This window comes from Ixodes scapularis, unplaced genomic scaffold, assembly GCF_016920785.2.
Source record: "Ixodes scapularis isolate PalLabHiFi unplaced genomic scaffold, ASM1692078v2 PGA_scaffold11__112_contigs__length_91849675, whole genome shotgun sequence".
Lineage (NCBI taxonomy): Eukaryota > Metazoa > Arthropoda > Arachnida > Ixodida > Ixodidae > Ixodes > Ixodes scapularis.
Genome location: NW_024609837.1, coordinates 13,757,396 through 13,776,849, shown reverse-complemented (window position 1 = coordinate 13,776,849; position 19,454 = coordinate 13,757,396). Strand labels below are relative to the sequence as shown.

Sequence of the window (19,454 nt, the reverse complement as noted above, 5' to 3'; positions counted from 1 at the left end):
AAACATTTTGGGCGTTATGAAAAATCACTACAACCGCGTACTTTGCAAAAATATAATATATCGTATATATATAAATATATATATATACGATGTTCTAAAAAAAAACACTCAATTTGGTGAAGGTGAAAGCTGGTAAATTAACTCCATAATGAAAAATCCAAAACTAGAAATAGATCTAAAAAAACGGACATGCACACAATCACCGTCTCACATTTTTTAACGATAAACGTATGCTTTATTTTTCTATTTTCAGTTTTTGGTTGTGTATAGTAAACTCAATTAAACGCGTTCTTAAATTAGTTATTTTCCTAAGAAGCTTTTTTATTTCTTCTTTTTTTTTTTTTTTTTTTTTTGCCACAGAGCGCAATTATGGCCTCGCCTACCTGGTAGGAAAGAAGGAAGTGTGCCGCGAGCCGGTGAAATCGACGACCTATTAGGAATAAGTTTCGAGAATCGTTATGGCCGTCCCGTAACGGTCACCGCAACCCGCTACGGTACCCGGAACTCTACCGTCCAGGCCATTGGCGCCCAGGCGCAGTTTCGGCTTCTTCGTTGCGGAGGGCTTAGCGGTGGGGAAAACGCGGTCTACGAAAAACTTCCTAATATAAGCCTTGACCATTGGGATCTCCTTCGCCATGCCAAAAATGCGTGGCTGCAAACATTGGTTGCGCGTTTCGGCTACGGGGATCATGGCCCCTGGCGCCAAGATGCCGCTCCGTTAGGAAATCGAAACCCAAAATTCCATTCAAATGTAAGTTTGTTTGTTTTTATGTTTGTTTTAACTTTTGAATGGTGTAAATTACTCCAAGTGTCTTATATCTATTTAAAGTGGACGGATCTTGTGATGTTTCGCAATGCCTAAATTTTCTAACCGAAGCCATATATATTAGTTTAAATTTACTCACTAATAAGCTAATTATACTCAAAAATACTTATTATCCTAATTACCTCTATTTTAATTCATTTTTTCAATGGGCCCTTTTAAAAAAAAAAATCATATGACATTACCCTTTTTTCTTTTTTGTGATGCGTAGCTTTTCCAGGAGAGATTTGGCTAACATATCGTGAAACTGATCAAATAGTAACAAAGTGACGCCTCGGCACTCGATTTTGTGTTGTACATGAACCAGATGAAAAAGGAATCCTGTAAGAAGCTCAGCGACGCCACATCGAAATGCGGTAAATATTCGGGAAGGAATTTCTATTATTTTCTATTTAATTTTACTCCTTTCTTTGTGATATCGTGGCGCGTTGCTAGACCTTCTATGACACTGAATTGGGTTGTTTCTAGTGTTATCATAATGAGAAATAAAATATTTTCTCAAACTCAACTGCGTACGTGTTTTTTTTTTTTTTTTTTTTTGTTTAGTTTCCGACTTGATACGAAAGCGCTATGTGCGCTTGGAGAAAAAAAAAAAAAAAAAAGCGAGATATTTTAAGCATTATTTTGAACGAGGAGCAGTTATCATTAGTGTCAAAAATAAAACAAACAAAAAAATAAAGGAAAAAGAACCCCACCCGAGAAAGGGGGACGTAGGGTTGCTTCGTCGTCTGCAGGGGGGTTCTGGCTTTCGTCAAATCGGCAATGAGGGAATTTCGTGCTTTACTTTTATTTTTGTGTTTTGGTGCACCAAACCCCTATCGGGTTCAACTGTATCCTTGAATGTAGCGAGTTTTCTTGTTTAATAATGTTTGTTATCAACATTCACCCCTCTGAAACCGAATACACTTCCCATAAGATCTGCAATATTACGCATCGGGTACGCTTGCCCCGATAACCGAATGGAATAACATGTAAAAAACAAAAAAGAGGAGAATGCAGAAAGTATAAAAAAAAAAGAAGCCTTTTGTGTTGTTTTGTGTTTTGGATGTATTAATTTTTTTTTCTGACTTTTACTTAAATTTGATACGTTTTTAAGATTCGGGAAGAAACTATAAATAGAAAAAATAAGGAAGAGTTTCTCGGATATCACGTAAAAGTGGCTTCTATACTTACATGTATTCAGGTTCCAGAACCCTGGAAACATATAAAACCCATTTACGTCCTTGTAAATATATAGTTTTATCATTCTGACTTTAGTAACTGATGTAGTTTGCTAACATATCTCGCTAAGTTCTGACTTTATTCGTCCCTCGTAAACTATCAAGATGCGTGAACATTAAAAAGTTGCTTTCATTTTTTTTTTTTTTTAGAAACGTGCGGCGTTCGGTTTATTATGGTGCATATATCTATTTTGGGGTAATTGAACAATTGAATATCATGTTCTGTCACGCCGTCTATGGTCGAGTTATTGATTAGAAATAATTCTGCAAAAGGTTTTTTTTTTTCGTTATTATTAATAGTGATTATCTGTGCCCGATTACTAAACCTTGACATATAATCGGCGAATTAACCGACCAGAAAGGGTTAACATCATTACCGTTAATAAAGTTGGGAAGCGTAAAGGACAACTCCACTCAGATTACATTAAAAAGAAAAATGTCCGATACTCATTTAGGTGGACATAACACGATAACAGTCAGGGGTGTTGGAAAAAAAATGGACCTGTGAAACGTTACGAAACAGGTATTAATATGACGTTATCAGCTCCTTTAGCGGGTAGCCGACATACCGCACGCACGCAACTCTACGATTGCAACATCACGTATTAAAGTTATGGAAAACCATCTGCTTCTTGTTTTATCTGCGTTGTTCTGTGTGTCTAAGCTTATGATTTTATGTGGTTCCCGCATTTCTTTTAGCGGTGTCGACGTAATTGCAAACCCTGGACGTAATTTCCGCTATTAGTTTGAAGTGCAGGCTGGAAACGCTTGTCGTTCTTCAATTGACTAGTGCACGGTGGTTTGATCTGTACTTTCCGGGTCAAGCTTAGAGACCAGAGCGAGGCTTATGTTTCCTGTTTGTCGGCGGTAGCAGCTTTCAGTGTTCAAGAAGGGTTTTGTTAGAGTCTTTTGCCGGGAGAACATACAAAAATATTATGATTTTCTATCGAACACAGCTCTACCTCAGTGCTACTCAGTAACTCTGAACTTTGCGCTGATGCACAACCAAGAAGAAAAGTAACTGAAGTCACAGTGGCAGCAGCCATTTATGAAGGTACGTAATTTAACCTTGTTCAGAACAAACTTTTACCAATTTATTAATAGCCGAGCCAGAGTTTCTTCCGAAATGTTGGGATCTACTAGTAAAAGGTTGACTAGAGTTTCGTACTTGTTCCTTAGAGAGCCGAAAAAGGAGCTACAAATTTTAACAACCTACTACGCTTAATCCAAAACTTGCGCTTGCATATGGCATTTCTAAGATTTAATAAGACCTGACAAAATTATAAGAATACAATTTTAACTGACGTGGACACAAAAAATACGCTATTACGACTCGACACTGTCCGTTTTCAAGTACCAGAAATACGAAGACAATAGGGGGCCGATGGAAGAATATTTTGCTTCGTGCACATTTATGGCTCATTTAATCTACCGTTTTTCGCCTCTTCAGCTCGTTTACTTCCAGAGACAGGAGTGTCGCACAAAAACGTAGTAAAGGAAAAAGAAGAAAAAGAAAAAAAAAAACAAGAGACGGCAGGGGCAACAAGATAACGTGATCGAGGTTTGACGGAGCAAATGGAAGTACAGGCTGCCTTCACCCCGCCCTTCCCCGCGACCCCTTCTCATTTTCTACGGCGTCTTCTTATGTTTTGTTTTGTTTTCTCGCGCGAGCAGAATGTGTTTCTCCGCCACTTCCCTTTTTTTGATGGAGAGCACTCCGAACAGAGACAAAGTAGTGCGCTCCTCCGCTGTCGAAAAGAGTGCGCAACCGCACCAGCTGCGCGTAGAGAGAAAGAGTGAAACTTCCGTCACACGTGTGCAGTAGATTACGCGGAGTCGCAGCCAGTCAAGGAAGAGGAGAGAGGCAGGTCATCGTTAGAAAAGAAGTACCCTCCAAAATGGCTCTAAGGCCGATTTGGCCTCTTACTGTAGGCCCTGATTGATGCCCGGATGACGACTAAGAAGGTCCAATGAACGCTCTCCAATCCTTTTTATTTACTTATTTTTGTGTGATCATTTTTGCTGTATGGTGTTGTGTTTTCTTCGGAAAAGACTCAAAGAAAATGCCGTCGCGGAGGGAGACGCTAGTGCAAAGCCAGATACAACGTGAACAACCAAACACCGCCAATTTTTTTTTTCTTCTTTTTTTTTTGTAATTTTGTCACTCCTAAAATGCTGCCGTCACAGTTAGTAGTGTGTTGGAATGTGCAAATCATAGGCAACAATTTACAAGGCAACCATTTGGAGCTTGTAAACAACCCCTCTGAGTAAAAATGAAACAAAACAAAAAATCGCCGACGGAGTGCTTCCGCTAACATTGTTGGACAGTCATAGTTGTCAATCTCTCGGCGATTGCTAATCTTGAATTCGTGACGGTAGAATCGCGAGTGAATCTGAGGTAGACTTAAATAGATATTGCGCTAGATGAGTAAACGAGTCTAAGAGGAAAAAATTTATTGTTGCGAGCTTGCGAACAAATTTGGAATAACAAAGAAAAACAGGGACGTGGACGTCAGAAGCTAGAATCATCTTTAACGATACGCTCACTTCTTGAAACATATCAATAGCGTTACCTAAAATTTTATGTATTCTTTTTTGCCCCCTCAAACCTCTCGTGCTCACTTTGCTCGCACCATCACCCAGCCGTGCAATTGCAACAAAAGGTGATGTCATCAATTTTTACTACTGCTGCTACCAGCTTTGAAAAAATGCGAGAGAAAAAAAAATAAAATGCAAACACGTGGAATGTTGGCTTCTTCGAAGCAGTCAGTATACAATGTAATATCTTATTTTTTGCGCCCAAGTATGAATCCTAAAGCGCTGTATTGTGTTGTAAGCTCAGGTTACAAACTTAGACAACGAATACGTCCCGGTAATCATGTGAATGTCTATCATCTTTCTACGCCCAAAGCGTATGCCCGACATTTGCCAGATCGTTCTTGAATTCCGTTCTTTATTTCTCTGGAAGCATCGGTAGAGTCGGATTTAGAGCAGACCTCAATTCTTAGACAGACATCGACTTTATAATTCACAATGTTCATGTAAAAAGTTACATGTGGATGGAAATTTTGAGGGATTTGTCAGCAAAACGCGAACGGTGGCCTAGTCATACCGCCAGAGCCACATAGCAAGAAGAGAGTCACCTACCGCACCGGGCGTACAGCGCCCCCTATACGTGTATATGGCGCTGGCAATGTGGAATGGCAAAGGTTCTCATGTTACAACGTACAAAATACCGTTGGTTATGTACTCCGTGTCGTCAAATCATTTCGCAAATATTTTATTTAGCTGCAACTTTCTTCAAACGTCTAGTTCAGCGACCACGATACCCTGACTAAATTTCGAAATGCGACTTTATCATTGAATTCCCGAATTTTTCCTAACTTAGCTATCTAGCAAAGTTATTTTAAAAATAACTTTGTTTAGGGCAGGCGAAAAATGAACATTAAGTTCCTAAACAAACTGTGAAATGTAAAAAAAAAAAATTTCAATTTATTTTGCTGAGAAAGTGAATCAGTTTGAATCGGTGTCCTTAACGTTTATTTACTTCAAAGATGATTATGGTGAAACAAAATGTGGCATTTTCTTCACGCCATGCTTCCCAGCCCCCCCATTCCTTTATACTTATTATTTACCCTTGTAAAGGAGTGCATGTAGAAAAAGGGCTATACATAAGGGAACACGGAGTCAGACATCTCAAATGAAACTTTAAATCGTGCTAAACGTACATAGCGCGTCAAACAGCAGAAACGTGTTCCTATTGGCAGAGTATACAGGGTCCAATAATAATAGAAAAAAACTTTGGTACGTGCGCCCTAACATGGACCGCACGTCTGAAAATCAAGTTCGCAACGTATCCCGAACCACACCCATGACATCTGTACGTAGCAAGCATTAATTGTGGTAGGACGTAAATTTTCCTAGTCAAATCGGCAGAGCAAAAATTTTAAATGTGAACGTTATCTGTGTTGCAACTGTCGGATGAAACATTAACCGTCCTTCCTCCCCTCGCGTGTATTCTACACTGCGAATACAGACCACAGATTCCCATAGTTAGTTTTGAAGGTTCAACATTTTATTAAGGAATATACTTACATGAAACTTGAGAAAATTAACGCGTAGTTGAAAACCGATCATAAATCACGGGAGTTCGTACAAAAATAAATTGTTTAGCTTTTTTTTGTGGCATTTAATTTTTATACAGTTATTTATTTGCTTTTTTATTGGGAGGGTGGATACTCGCAGTTACAATATATTTAAAACAGAAATAAGTACTCCCTTTGCGAAGGTTTTCAGTATACTACAATCGGTGTGGGAAACTAGAACAAATACACACTAATAAAACTTCCATCTAAACCCTATTCTCTATTTTTTTTTTTTTTTTTGTATAAATGTGCAGGATAAAATTCGAGTTTGACCGTTTTGAGCACGTCCAACATGTACAAAAAAAGGCTGAGTAGTTGTCGATGTCATTACTTATTTTTGAGTACAGAATTCGTAGATCTGAAATGAAATAAAAATTGCAATTGGCCATTCTAAAACTACCTAAATATATTTTTTTAAGTATGTCGGCAACAAATTTTTTTGCGATGTCTTTTTTTTTTTTTTGTAACCTAGAAAATCTCTTAAATACATGCATTCGTTTTTTTTGTTTTTTTTTTTTCATGGGTGAAGAGTTTGTAGTTGAGCGCCTACACTTTACCAGGAGGAAGGCTTCAGCCCAAGATATCACAGGAATCTAAAGCTAGTCATTTTATGACGACTTTATTTATTTTTACTGGAATAACACCGTCCTCGGTCGGCAACAAACGCTATACAGAACCAATCTTATGGATGGCCGATAGGATGGCGATAACTCACAATACGTGCGCGTTCATTCTAGCATGCTTTGGGGAATGCATTTTATGTCCACCGTTGGACTACTATCGCCATCTATGAGGAGCGGTGTGAAGTAGCCGGTTTACAACTGTTATCGACAGAAGGCGCTGCTAATATTTCACGATTCTTAGGCCACGCACCACGGGCCGGGTGCTCCGCCACCATTCGCTTCCAAGGGCTGCTCATTTCAGTGCTGTGCCGCCATTTGCTTCCAAGGGCCGCTCGAGACAAAGACACAATAATGGTTGGCTGTACTTGAAATTGTGAATTTTATCAAGAGACTTTACTCGGGATTAAAACCCCTTCGATGAAGGCGTTTTTTTATAAGTACTGCCAACCATTATTGTGGAAATGCGCAAGACACGTGCCACGAGCGGGTTCTCCGCCGCCGTTCGCTTAGTAATAATTGGGGTTGTGTGGATATTTATACACCGTGTACAACTTTGAAATGAACAGCCATTTCAAAGTTGGGACGAGTCACTCGCTGTAGATGAGCAATTTAGCCACTGCAGTACAACCGCTAGCCTGGGGTCGTGGTGCACGACCACACGCCAGTACGATGCTCGTCCGCCCTTCGCTTCCAAGGTATACATCGCGACACTGTTAGCGCGAACACGGCGTCGGCGGATTTTCGCATTTTACTTCTAGATAGTATTAGCGAGCATGAAATTTTATCGCTTACATTATAGAGCTAAATGAGCTCTTTCCGTAGCAATAATAACTTGGATGACATCCCTTGGTTTCAAAGAGAAAAACTGGGAAAACCGGCGATCGCTTGTTCGCGCTAACAGTGTCGCGCTCTGTACACTCCATCAAAACGGCCGCTCATTTTAGTGCTGTGTCACGATTTGGTTCCAAAGGCTCCTTGGACGGGCGAATTTGACGCTACTTGCAAGACAAACGCACACACGACGGTGGAGGGGCTTTACTCAGGATTTGTCAATGGTCTGGTCAATGGGTGTCTTCACACTGGAAGAGGTGCTAGCATCGAGGCACTTTACTCCGAATTAAGCCCTTGATAAAAGTTACACTCGGCGTTTCTTACAAGTACCGATAACAACAATTGTTGTGCGAACGCGCGAGACACGTACCGCGAGCTAATGCTGCGCCGGCATTCGTTTTCTAGGGCCGCTCATTTCGGTAGAGTGTAATTTTGGTAATCGGACAGAAGTTTTGTGGCCAAAACCTCACCCAATTTTCACCGTACAAATGCTCACCCGTTCTTTTTTTTTTTTCCTTCCCAGGCAAAAGTTCACACCGGAATATAACATAAACGAAATACAAAATAAATAAACCTGCGAATATACAAAAATATATCTGTTTTATATCTTGCAGGTTTGGGTATTGAATCTCTTGAACCAGTGCAAGTGTGACGACTACTTTAGAAAGCATTAAAACAATAGACTTTTCGCTAAATTATCCAGGCATCAAAGAGAATGCTGGGAACGCAGGTGCAAGCGCTTCGCGCGCTTGCCTTCCTTATACAAAAGATTCGAAGTAAATCACCAAAATAAAGACTTTCTGGAACGGGCGTGCGAAATGTTATTTGTTTTAGATTCTTGCTTTTGAAGAGTTACAGCTGTACACGCCAGCACGCGCAACGTGCTTGCTGTACCTACGTTCCCGGCATTCTCTTTGATGCTTGGGTAATTCGGCAGAAGGTCTATTTGGTTTTGGGTAGACTAATTAAACGATTTGAAAAGCACGAACGAAACGAGAACAAAGACACGAAGACGAAGACAAAGAAGACTATTGTATTCGTGGGATTTTTCTCCTCGTTTTGGCCACGCCTTTTAAACCATTTAATTACTTTAGAAAGCTGTGCGGGATGCCTGGGGGTGACCACCTTCCTCCCAGTGGCAGATCCAAGAAGGGGGGGGGGGGGGGGGGGCGACTTGGGCGGCCGCCCTTAAACAAACTTGACCCCCGCCCCTCCCCCCTTCTCAGAGGGCAATTTTCCATTGGTGGACCCCCCGGTGCACAAGAAAGAATGGGAGAATAGTATCCTTACAATCCCGTATTAGCATGGCGCTTCACACAAAACTTCTCATGTAATACTCAGCTCTTCGAATTTATCACTGATCTGCACTTCAACAGCCATGCTGGCACCCAGACTGACGTCATCCTCATCGACTCCGCTAAGGCATTCGGCACAGTTCCGCACTGTCGCTTACTGCTAAAGCTTTCACACCTTCAAATATACCCTTTTATTGTAGACTGAATAGCAGCCTTTTTACGATGCAGAACGCAGTCAGCGAGTTTAAATAACACACTTTGATCCCAATGTCCCATACAAGAGGTGTTCCACAGGGTAGCGTGATAGGCCTCCCCTCCTATTCTTGATATACATCAACGACCTTCCATCAACCTTAACGTCCACCATCAGGTTGTTTACGGACGACCGCGCCTTATATCGGAAAATAGCCCACTTCGATGATAGTCTCGCCCTACAGGATGACCTTGATAAAATTGGCACATGGTGCGTGAAATGGCAACTCAACGTCAATATTACAAACTGTCAGCAAATGAGTCACCAAAAGGTCAGATGTGGAATCGATTCAATACAACCTTCCTTCTCTCGAACTTGAAGGTGCCACGTCATATAAATATTCAGGCATTCACATTGCGCACAATTTAACTTGGAACGTACATATTAATTATGTCATAAAAAGCGCATCAAAGAAACTGGGCTTTCTAAGGCGTACATTGCGCCAGGCACCCCAGGGTACCGTGTCTGCTTGCCTATAAAACTATCGTACTCCCCAAGCTTGAATACGCAAATATAATCTGGAATCCGCATCAAAATTACCTAGTCAAAGTCTTGAATCACTGCAAAATAAAACCGCGCGAATCTCTGGAAATTATTCGTGTCATACCAGCGTTACTTGCATAAAACAAAATATCGGTTTGTCTTCTCTAGAGATGCGAAGAAAAATTACTCGTTTGTGCTTATTTCATCGCCTTTATTACAGTGCTTCCCCCTTCAAACAGTCAATATGTAGACCCGCAGTTCGTATTTCAGCCAGAATTGATAACGCACAGAAAGTGAAACCTTATACAGCTCGTATGAATCTGTTTTCTTCATCACCGTTGTTATTGTGCATTTCCGACTAAAACACCCTGCCAGAATCTGTTCCAGCCGAACAAGATGAGGTGTTGTTTAGAAAGAAGTGTGAACATATGTTTTTACACGTACTCCAAAACTTGGAATCATTGAACGTGGCCAATAATGTTGTGCTATGTGTGGACTAGCCAACGTGAATTTCTCACGCGATATCAGTCTCTCTTGCTTCTCGTGGCTTTTCCCTCTTAGATCTATCATGAGCTTTTTGACTTTTGAAATTAAAAATTTGCAATCTTGATTATGCTTGAATGTGAATGATGATGTGGTACCATGTTTGAACCAGAAAATGTGAACTTTGTTACTCTGCCGTTCTTGTTTTCTTTATAAAGTTATTTTTATAGTGTACTCTTTTTTTCGTTGTAAAATCCTCGCTCATGTATTGCACCTGTAAGGATTGTCTTTGAACTAAATAAATGAAATGAAAGGAAATGTGAAATAATGACTGCGGGCCCCTTAATGGGTTTTGGGGGATTTAGATAATTAATTGCTTTAGCATTATTCCCAGCAAAAGAATAATAGAATCAATCAAAATTTTACGAAATATCGCCTCGAGTGATGAGTTCAGAATATGTTCAGAAAACGTATAAATTAAGAATCACTGTTCTTACTCCAAAAACTCAAAACCAAAAATTAAAAGAGACAACAGAAGTTTTTTTTTGTTGCTTTTTTAAGGCAACGCTTGACGCATAGAACTTTATATTACATCAAGTATTTATATCTATCTTAATAACGATGTCAGAGTTTTTCACATGATAAAAAAACGATACCTCTTTGTAAAGATCATTATGGTTAGATGGCGTATTTTCGTGATTGTAGCGTTTAATTGGGGGCCTAAATTAGCGCAATTTACATTATTATTAAAACAATTAAGCGATTTTAATATGTAGTTTTGGAAGCACTAATATAGTTTGTTGCTTATGATATAATTTCAAAGGCGCGACCAACTATGGCATTCCAAAGTTGCCAAATTATCATCACTGGTGCCAACTCTAGCATTTTAATTTTAACAGGTTAGAAAATAAAAATAGTGTAAAATCAATGAAAACATTTTAGCTAGTCGGATAAATTCATGTAAAATGATGTTAATTGTGGGTATAGCATATGGTGCTATCAAAGTCGTGACTTTTGACAATCGGCAAAACTTTCGAATTTGCCTCCAAACCTACCGGACCAAGTGCCCCAAAATAAAAATGTTACAATAAAAATGAATTTCGCTTTTTTTTTTTTTTTGTATTACAAAATTTAAAAAAAATAAATAAAAATTATTTTATTTTATTTTTATGCGCCAACGTTTCGCCAATCTCAGCCTTCGCAGTTCGAAGGAACGCCTAGACGCTGGCTCGTCTGCTCACTGCAGCACGTTCTGTTGGCGTTGGAAGACCGGTGAAAAAGTAGCGAGTTTTAGTAATGCGTATACCAGCGAACTCAAGCACCGTGTGTTTGCGTTAACATTGCGTGTTCCTCATTGCGCGTGCGCAAAGCCCACAATTTACGGTCTTGGCGACCAATCACGCACAAAAAATTGGCGCAGGATTGCTGCGCGTTGCCTGTGCGTGATTGGTCCAGTTGGTGATAGCAAACAAACAAACGGACAAACGCGATCAGCGCTGTTACGTCACACTTTTGGCGCTGCTTGATTGGCTCCAACGGATGGTGGCGTCTGCTGCGGTCGAACCTAAAGTAAAACGGAGTTTATAGACTTATTCTTTCAAAGCAGATTACGCTCTAAATAATTCACCTAATTGCCTTTCCCAATTAGCAAAGCGAAGGCATAAAATAAGGGACCCTAGCGCTTGTGGACAATTTACTGATTAGTATGTTACATCAACTTGAAAAATGAAAAGGCTGAATCAACGGGAATATAACACTAGACAATGCCGACGACCGTTGGATGGGTACAGACATTGTCCATCGCTTCGCGAATCTCACTAACGGATATTTTTTCTTCACACATGTTGACGAGCAAGCGCAAGTGGGCGAGGGCGTGAGGGTTAACCGAGAGTTCAAAGCACGTGGTGTCGAAGTATCGCACGGCTTGCTCGTAGCAGGTGTGGTCCCTCAGCGGAATCTTCGCCTTGAGCAACTGCTCAGTCTTCTCAGCGTCACCGTGCGTCACAAACGACACGAGCTCCGTCATCTTGTCCTTCAGGAAAGCACGGTTTCGAAGCATTTGGTCGAGCTCGTGTTTCAGTGAGAGCTTGATCTGAGGGTCCGTCGCCCTCTGAAGTTTCTTGCGAACAATGGCAATGGGCACATCCCTGCTGTCGACGGCATCCAAGGGTGCTCTGGGCAAAACTATGGGGGCAGCAGACTTGGAGCCTTGGAACTCACTGACCTTTAGGTTGGCTATCTTCAAGTCACCGAATTCCATGACGTGACTCGTGTTGGTCTCAGACCGGACGATCTTGAACTGTTTCAGGAGGGTTTCCTTGTGCAGATCTTCGCGATCCGAGTCTTCCATCCATTTGACGCTGTACACATCTCCCAAATATGTCTGTCTGAAATCGTCATAGTAACAGGCGTAGGATGATTCGTCACTGTTGGACGCCGTCGTCGCATACAAGTTGATGTCGTCTGGTAAGAGGTTTTCGAACATCGACCCGGAATCACAAGCCTCGAGGTAGAAGACCAGCTTTCCAAACTTTTTCTGCTCGTGCATCAGTTTTATGACGCGGTTCAGGTCTGTCGCTTGGAGCTCGTCGTACGGGAAACCAATTATTCCAGGAGCACCATGATCAGAAAAATAGACGAACACGTGGTCGTTCTGACCACTTGCGATTACCTTCCCGCTGCCTCCTTTGATTTTCTTACCCTGCAGGATGCTCAAAAAGTTCTTCGGATTGACGAGGTCTCCCGTGTAGTCCTTGGGCACTCTTGCGTAAACGTCGGAGCCGTTCAGGTGATTGACGATGATTCCGTCCGTCGGATTGGCGGGGTTGTGAGCGATGTCGTCGAACATCATAACCACGATGCGTTCATCTGGAATGCCATGGTTGTGCAGAACATGGTACGCGTGGCATACGTCTGCCTGGTGGCGATAGTTGTAATATCCATTAGACCCTGCCACCAGTAGGGCCCAGAGCTTGCCGTCGGCACTCGCTTGGGCTTTAGAGGTAGGTATGAAAATTCCGGTTGCAACTAAAAAAAGAAAAGCTAGCGCCAGAGGCGAAATAATTGACCGTAGTGAAATCATGGTGACTGAAGTCCAAGTACCCAATTTGCCGCTTCTGGTGGTGTTTTTAAAGAGTACGTTATCTACGTGTGCTGCCCTCCATTTCCTCGAATGCTGCTGTGAGACAATGCTGCTTGTGACACCGATCATGGGTACAGGGATGCTAGAATACCTGGAATCCTGATACCAATTGTGAGTCGAAAGATTGCATTTTTCTTGTGTTGTTCTATTCGTTGCCAAGAATGCCTGTGCGTCAAGCCTCGAGATAACTACAGGTGCGTTGATAACCGTACTAGTGGCTCACTATCTGGAGGCAGCTTTTTCGTTAGAGCTATTTTGAGGCTTAGTGTGTTAAAACGATTATACGTAATAAAATGTTAAAACGATTATACGGAATAAATATTACGTTTACATTTCCGATTTACATGCTTTTGTTTCTTTCCGAGAAGTGAGCGAGACAGAAAAGACATGAGGACACCATGGAACATGTTGGAAGGGATGTGACTGTTCTAGGACAAGAACGTGCTCATAATTAATGATTTTAATGAACATATCAACTCATTTAATTATTAGTTAGATGCCAATAACCAGAGACTAGCAGAGGATCTACAGCTGGAAGTGATGAACCTCCCAGAACCATGAAAAGAAAAATATTCCTGGTGTGCAAGGGACAGAATATGTACAGAGTATACATGTCCGATCGCTCGAAGCGTTGGAAGCAAGAGTATGGCGAGCATAGACTTAACAGTTAGCACAACCGGCTGGAGCCGGTGCTTAGAAGGGCAACTCAGAAAACGTCAAGAGAAAGATCGCAAGGATTTTATGAGGGTGTACGTTACTGAGGACATGGTAGCAAAAATTGTATATCCCTTCTAGAAGATCGAGCTGCTCCGCTGCTCCGGTGAAACTTCGATAGTAAATGATTTGTCTGAAAATTGGTTTAACATATTGATAGATACATCTGAACTATTATCCCAAATTAAAAATCACCAAAACTTTTTTTTTCTTTTTTTGGCGAGGGTATTGAATTTGTGAATTTGGTTTGAGAGGCTGAGAGGCTCTATCGGCATCCCTGAGAACATGACGTCAGATGTTGTAATATGGGGGCAGTACAGATTGCTCCCCACATGTAAGAAAATGTTTGATGGTGTGAAGTTAGTCTTGCTAAAACTCAGAGTTTCAAAAAAGTGCAATGTCCTTTGTCCCTCTTGTTCCCCTTCTCCAGGGATTATTTTCATCATTCTTGTCCAGCTCGCTTGCCCCTTTGCATTTAATTGCATTATAATCAAAATGCCGTGGTGTTTAGACTGCCTGCTCGACTTGCAAGTGATACAACATGTGACCTCATCGCACTTGAGTGCTAGGGAAAATATGTTGGTTTTGAGATTTTAATTTTTTTTTTTTTTTTCGTTTATGTATACACCATTGGTAACTCTGTCTTGCCATCCTTCACTTTTGATAATCATGGAATCAGTGACTTGGCAGACCCTACAGAAGCGATCCTTGACAGTCTACTATGGATGGACATTACAAAGTCGTTCGGCCAGGATAAAATTCCTAACACTTTCCTAAAAAAAAGGTACGCCGAATGGTGTTCCGAGTTTCTTGACATATGATTTACTCTTGCAGAAACGGGTCAGGTGCCACAAGATTGGAGAGGAACCAAAGTAGCGCTCATCTATATGTGTGTGTGTGTGTGTGTGTGTCTGTGTGTGTGTGTGTGTGTGCGTGTGCGTGTGCGTGTGCGCGTGCGCGTGTGCGTGTGCGTGTGCGTGTGTGTGTGTGTGTGTGTGTGTGTGTGTGCGCGCGCGCGTGTGCCTGCGCGCGTGTGCGTGCGCGCGTGTGCGTGCGCGTGTGCGTGTGCGTGTGTGTGTGTGTGTGTGTGTGTGTAAATTCAATGGTCCCCTTCTCCCCTCTTCGTTCACAATATATATATATATATATATATATATATATATATATATATATATATATTGTGAACGAAGAGGGGAGAAGGTGATTATTGAATTTCTTGCATTAAAGTTAGGGACTTTCGGCGCGTGAGAAGCGTAGTATTGTACTAAAGTTACCACTCGTGGAGCAGGTACAAGGCTGGGGCTAGATAAGAGTCGGAAAAATCGCGCGGGCGCCTTATCGCAACCGCTAGCTTTTTTTGTACCTGCTCCACAAGTGGTAACTTTAGTGGACTACTACGCTTCTGACGCGCTCAGTCTTTCTGAAAATGACCGATTTAGTTGTTTACGATGACGCTGAGCAAGTTTCTAATTGGAACCATATGTCTATCTTCATTAATTAAAAAGTTAATTAACGAATTTTAGTTAATTAGTCGACTGATTGTTACGATTAGCCCCCTATAATATGTCCCCCTGGCCGTATAACTCACCTCCACAAGCGGCATAAGTGTAACTTTCACGGCTTTTTTTTAAACAAATCTGTTAAGCTTAAAAAAAAACACCATGTATATGTATATTTTTTTTTTTCTTAGTTATATACCCACGCCTTCGGCCTCCCGCCACCATGCCCGTTATATATATATAAAAGAGTAGAGAGAGAGAGAAAAAAAAGTGTTGCGATTATAGGCCAGTGTCGTTGTTCAGTGCAAGTAGTACAGGTTCTTAAATATTCAATTTTCAAACACGTCACACGTTTTCTAGGATCTGCAGCGTTTAGAATAAATGATCAACACGGGTTCCGGAGAGGGTGCTGGACTGTGACAGAACTTCTCCACAAGGTCCATAATCTTGCTGCAGTAATGAATACTAATGCTCGAGTCGATGCTAATTGCGCATAAATATTTAACCCGTCCTTTACTAAAATGGGGAGACAACTTATGGGACGCTCATTCACAATCGTATATAGACCATTTGGAGCGTGTTAAAAATCTCTTAGGTTTATTTATAATTTGTATGGCAAAGAATCACGTATCTCACTGTTGTATATGTTGCGTCTGGACTGCCGGTGTTGTCGTGTCAAAAGAAAGTAAAGCATTTTACATGCATTTTACATGCATTAATATATCACAAAGCATTTTTTTTTTTAATTTTGTTGTCTACATTCAGTACCACGTGAGCCGTGACACAAGGCAAAAGCACGAGTAACGGATTCGTGAAGTTCGTTCCAGCAAAGATGTTTTAAATTATTTTTTTGTTTCGCGTACCGTTTGCGAGTGGAACGAGTTGCCTCGGAGGCGTGACGGGTATATTTTCCCCAAGGACTAAACTGCCCACTCATTTGACTGAATCTGGATGTATGTTCATTTGCTTTGCTGACTTTTCTTTTTGTTCTACCTAAACCAGGCCCTGGCCTTTAAAAAGTAAATGTATCTCTGACGTTTTTTTTCCATAGCTATTATAGATTCAGATGTTATAAATATTGCTCCAGGAAGAGCAAGGCCAGTACATTCAAAAGACGTGCCTAATTAGGATAGCTAAAAATAAATACCGCCGGAGCTGGATGCCTTTAAAGACCGACGACCAGTTCGCGCTTTCCACTTTTCCCTCGCTTTCTCTTCTCCCCCTTCCACCCTGTCCACCGTTGTCTGTTTCCTCCTCCCCCAAGGTGAGGAGGATCTTCTGCCTTGCAGAATCTCGAGTCTGGTCGTCGGCCTTTAAGCGTACTACATACAAAGCGGCATTTGAAAACGCGCCCCAACCGACGCAGTAAGCACTGGTGAGGCTCTGAAGTTAATAAAATAGGTGTGTGCGAATATCGGTTCCAATTGAATAGTATTGCGTAATTCATAGACTTTACAGTAAAAGGGAAAGCCATGACAAATTATAAAAAAAGCCATTCAAGCTTGGCGGGCCGCTAACGGGAAACATCGGCAGTCGCTTCGGATGTATCACAATAATAATATCTTTATTTACCATTTGCAACGGTGGAGGCCGAGAGAACAATGTCACACGAAACGGCTTGACGAGCTCTCGGCCCCCGAATCGCATTCTACAGCAGTGACAGGGTGACAAAGAACTAAGAACACACGCACACACACACCAAAAGCATTAGTCGACTACAACAAAATGAGACATCAAAGCACTCAACTCTTTCATGTTTATGGTATGTAAGTGAACGTCACTGAGAACAAAACAATTAAGCAGTTAGTAACTTGTAGGATGACATTTTTCCCCCTAGGAAATTTAATCAGCAAGTAGGTATATTCCAGTATTCAGGGTTGTAAAATTGATAATTGGGAACACGTCGGTTTAAACGAGACAGTCAATTATGTAAGTACGGTTACTAAACATTTCTTCTAGAAAGCATATAATTATACAGGTTATAGATACTATATACGTTATACATTCTGAAGAGGTTTTTTTGTGTGCGAGCAGAACGGCACTCTAGCAATCGTACGTAACATTCGTTTTTGTAGTAAGTGTATTCTTAATAGGTGGATAATGACGGCATGAACACAAGAAATAGAAAATATTCTAAAAACAAAACAAACAAAATACGCCAAGCAACATACAGGAGAAAGTGAGATCATCTTTCTTGCAAACTGACAGAGACATCCGGTCCAGTGGAAAGTATGCCGAGGGGAAATTCTGAAGTTGTGGGTGGGCCGAGGGCAGAGCATTTTCATCCTAGATGAATGTACAGTAAAAGAAAGTGGAAGGCATGGGCGCATGCATCACGATGTTCATAAAAATAATACGTTTTTCAAGAATCACAACTACTGCAAGAAAAGCTCAATGGACAGCCAAAGGCCCCTCTGTTGCCAATCAGTAGAAAATCGGCGTAGTGAGTGTGGTACGCACACTGACTCACATGAAGAGAAATGCGTCCAAGGGGTTGGATGGTATCCCCCAAAAAATATTTCAAGACTTTGAGACAGGCTTTCCTAACAGCAGTTAGCTCCTATCCTTGGCATTCTCTGTGGAACAGAAGACACCACCGAACTGGAAACTCGTCCGTGTGATCCTGTACCCGAAGGAGGAGAGAGTCTATCAGCACCTGCGCAGATACGGTACCTTGACGCTTACGAGCATGGTATGCAGGATATTCTCATTCGTCCTGAAGGAGCGTGTGGTAGCATAAAAAAAAGTGGACAACTTACTGAGCTATAGTGAGACTCTCAGAGGGTACTACCTTGATCACAGTTAACGGGAACGCCGGAGCGCGTGGCAGCGGGTACTATCAGAGCAGCCTAACGGCCCGGCGGCGTATTTCCAAAACCTGGCCCTTCCAGATCTGCCGCGGAGCGGTGTGCTCTGATTGGCCAGATTACCGCCGCAAAAAATATTGACGGCGACGCACATACGGCGCCGGTCGCCGGCAGGAGCGTCTGCTACACTCCGGCGGATAACTTTGGTGTTGTGGTGACTTGGTGGGCACGCTGTTGTGTAGAATACGTGTTGTTTCGTCTGCCAGTGCATATCCATTGAGTTATTCCGCATATCACGCGCATAAAAGTCGGTAGCAGAAGTTTCGAGCATGCCGATGTCCACAGTTCGACTGCTCCAACCTCGGCGATTCTTTACCCAAGCTCGAATGAAGTAGGCCTCGCTGCTCTGTTCCGTAATTGAAACCGTGTACACGTGGAGTGCTTGCAGTGCTAATGCGCAGTGCTTTTCAACCGTTATTCAAGAAGCGAGAACGATAGCCCTGCACAGCGTGTGGCTGGTGTCAACGTTTTCCGTGTGGCTCTTATCAAAGTAAGCCTTGTCGCCTTCCTACGCGCCCGCGTAGCGCCCGCAATGTTGTCAATCGTACTGCTCAATTAATTCGCTGTTTTTCTTGCTCTGAAACGCTATGCAGATTTTATATCCATTTCAATGCTTCACAGTTGAATGAACACTTGTTTGTGCTGAACAAGATTGCCATGAACGGATTTACTTCCGCGGTTTTACGCCCCGCAAATGTTTACTTTTTCTGCCGTATTTTCACGTTTTATTGCACAGACTGCTTTGATTTGTACCGGTTTTAGGCTATTTGGCGCATACCAAGTTTTGTGAAATTAAAAGGAAGCGAATTGGTTTCAAGCTGTTTGTTTCTTACGCCTATCATGATTTCACGTCGTGTTATTTTGATCATCACTGGAGGTGAGCTAGGACTGCTCCAATGTCTTTTTAACCCCAAGGAGCAGAGAATAAAAACCCATACAGAACTCGGTTTCAATAGATAGGGACCTTTTCCTGGTGCCTTTTTGTTCACTGTTCCCTTCTCTGCACTTGATACATAGTGACCTGTTCAGTTACCTGGAATGTCACCTTCCCTTTCAGCCTGTGGAGGTCCATGGGA

At 41.8% G+C, this 19,454-nt stretch overlaps 1 protein-coding gene across 1 annotated transcript; it reads right to left on the bottom strand.

Moving 5' to 3' along the window:
• Positions 1-11,858: 11,858 nt before the first annotated feature.
• LOC115327823 (legumain-like) lies at positions 11,859-13,275 on the bottom strand. Its single transcript, XM_040205658.2, has one exon. It carries the CDS (start codon positions 13,236-13,238, stop codon positions 11,913-11,915), a length of 1,326 nt encoding a protein of 441 aa, XP_040061592.2. The 5' UTR covers positions 13,239-13,275; the 3' UTR covers positions 11,859-11,912.
• Between the last annotated feature and the right edge of the window lie 6,179 nt (positions 13,276-19,454).

Coding starts and splice junctions, on each gene's coding strand:
- LOC115327823 (XM_040205658.2), bottom strand. CDS start 13,238: ATGATTTCACTACGGTCAATTATTTCGCCTCTGGCGCTAGCTTTTCTT.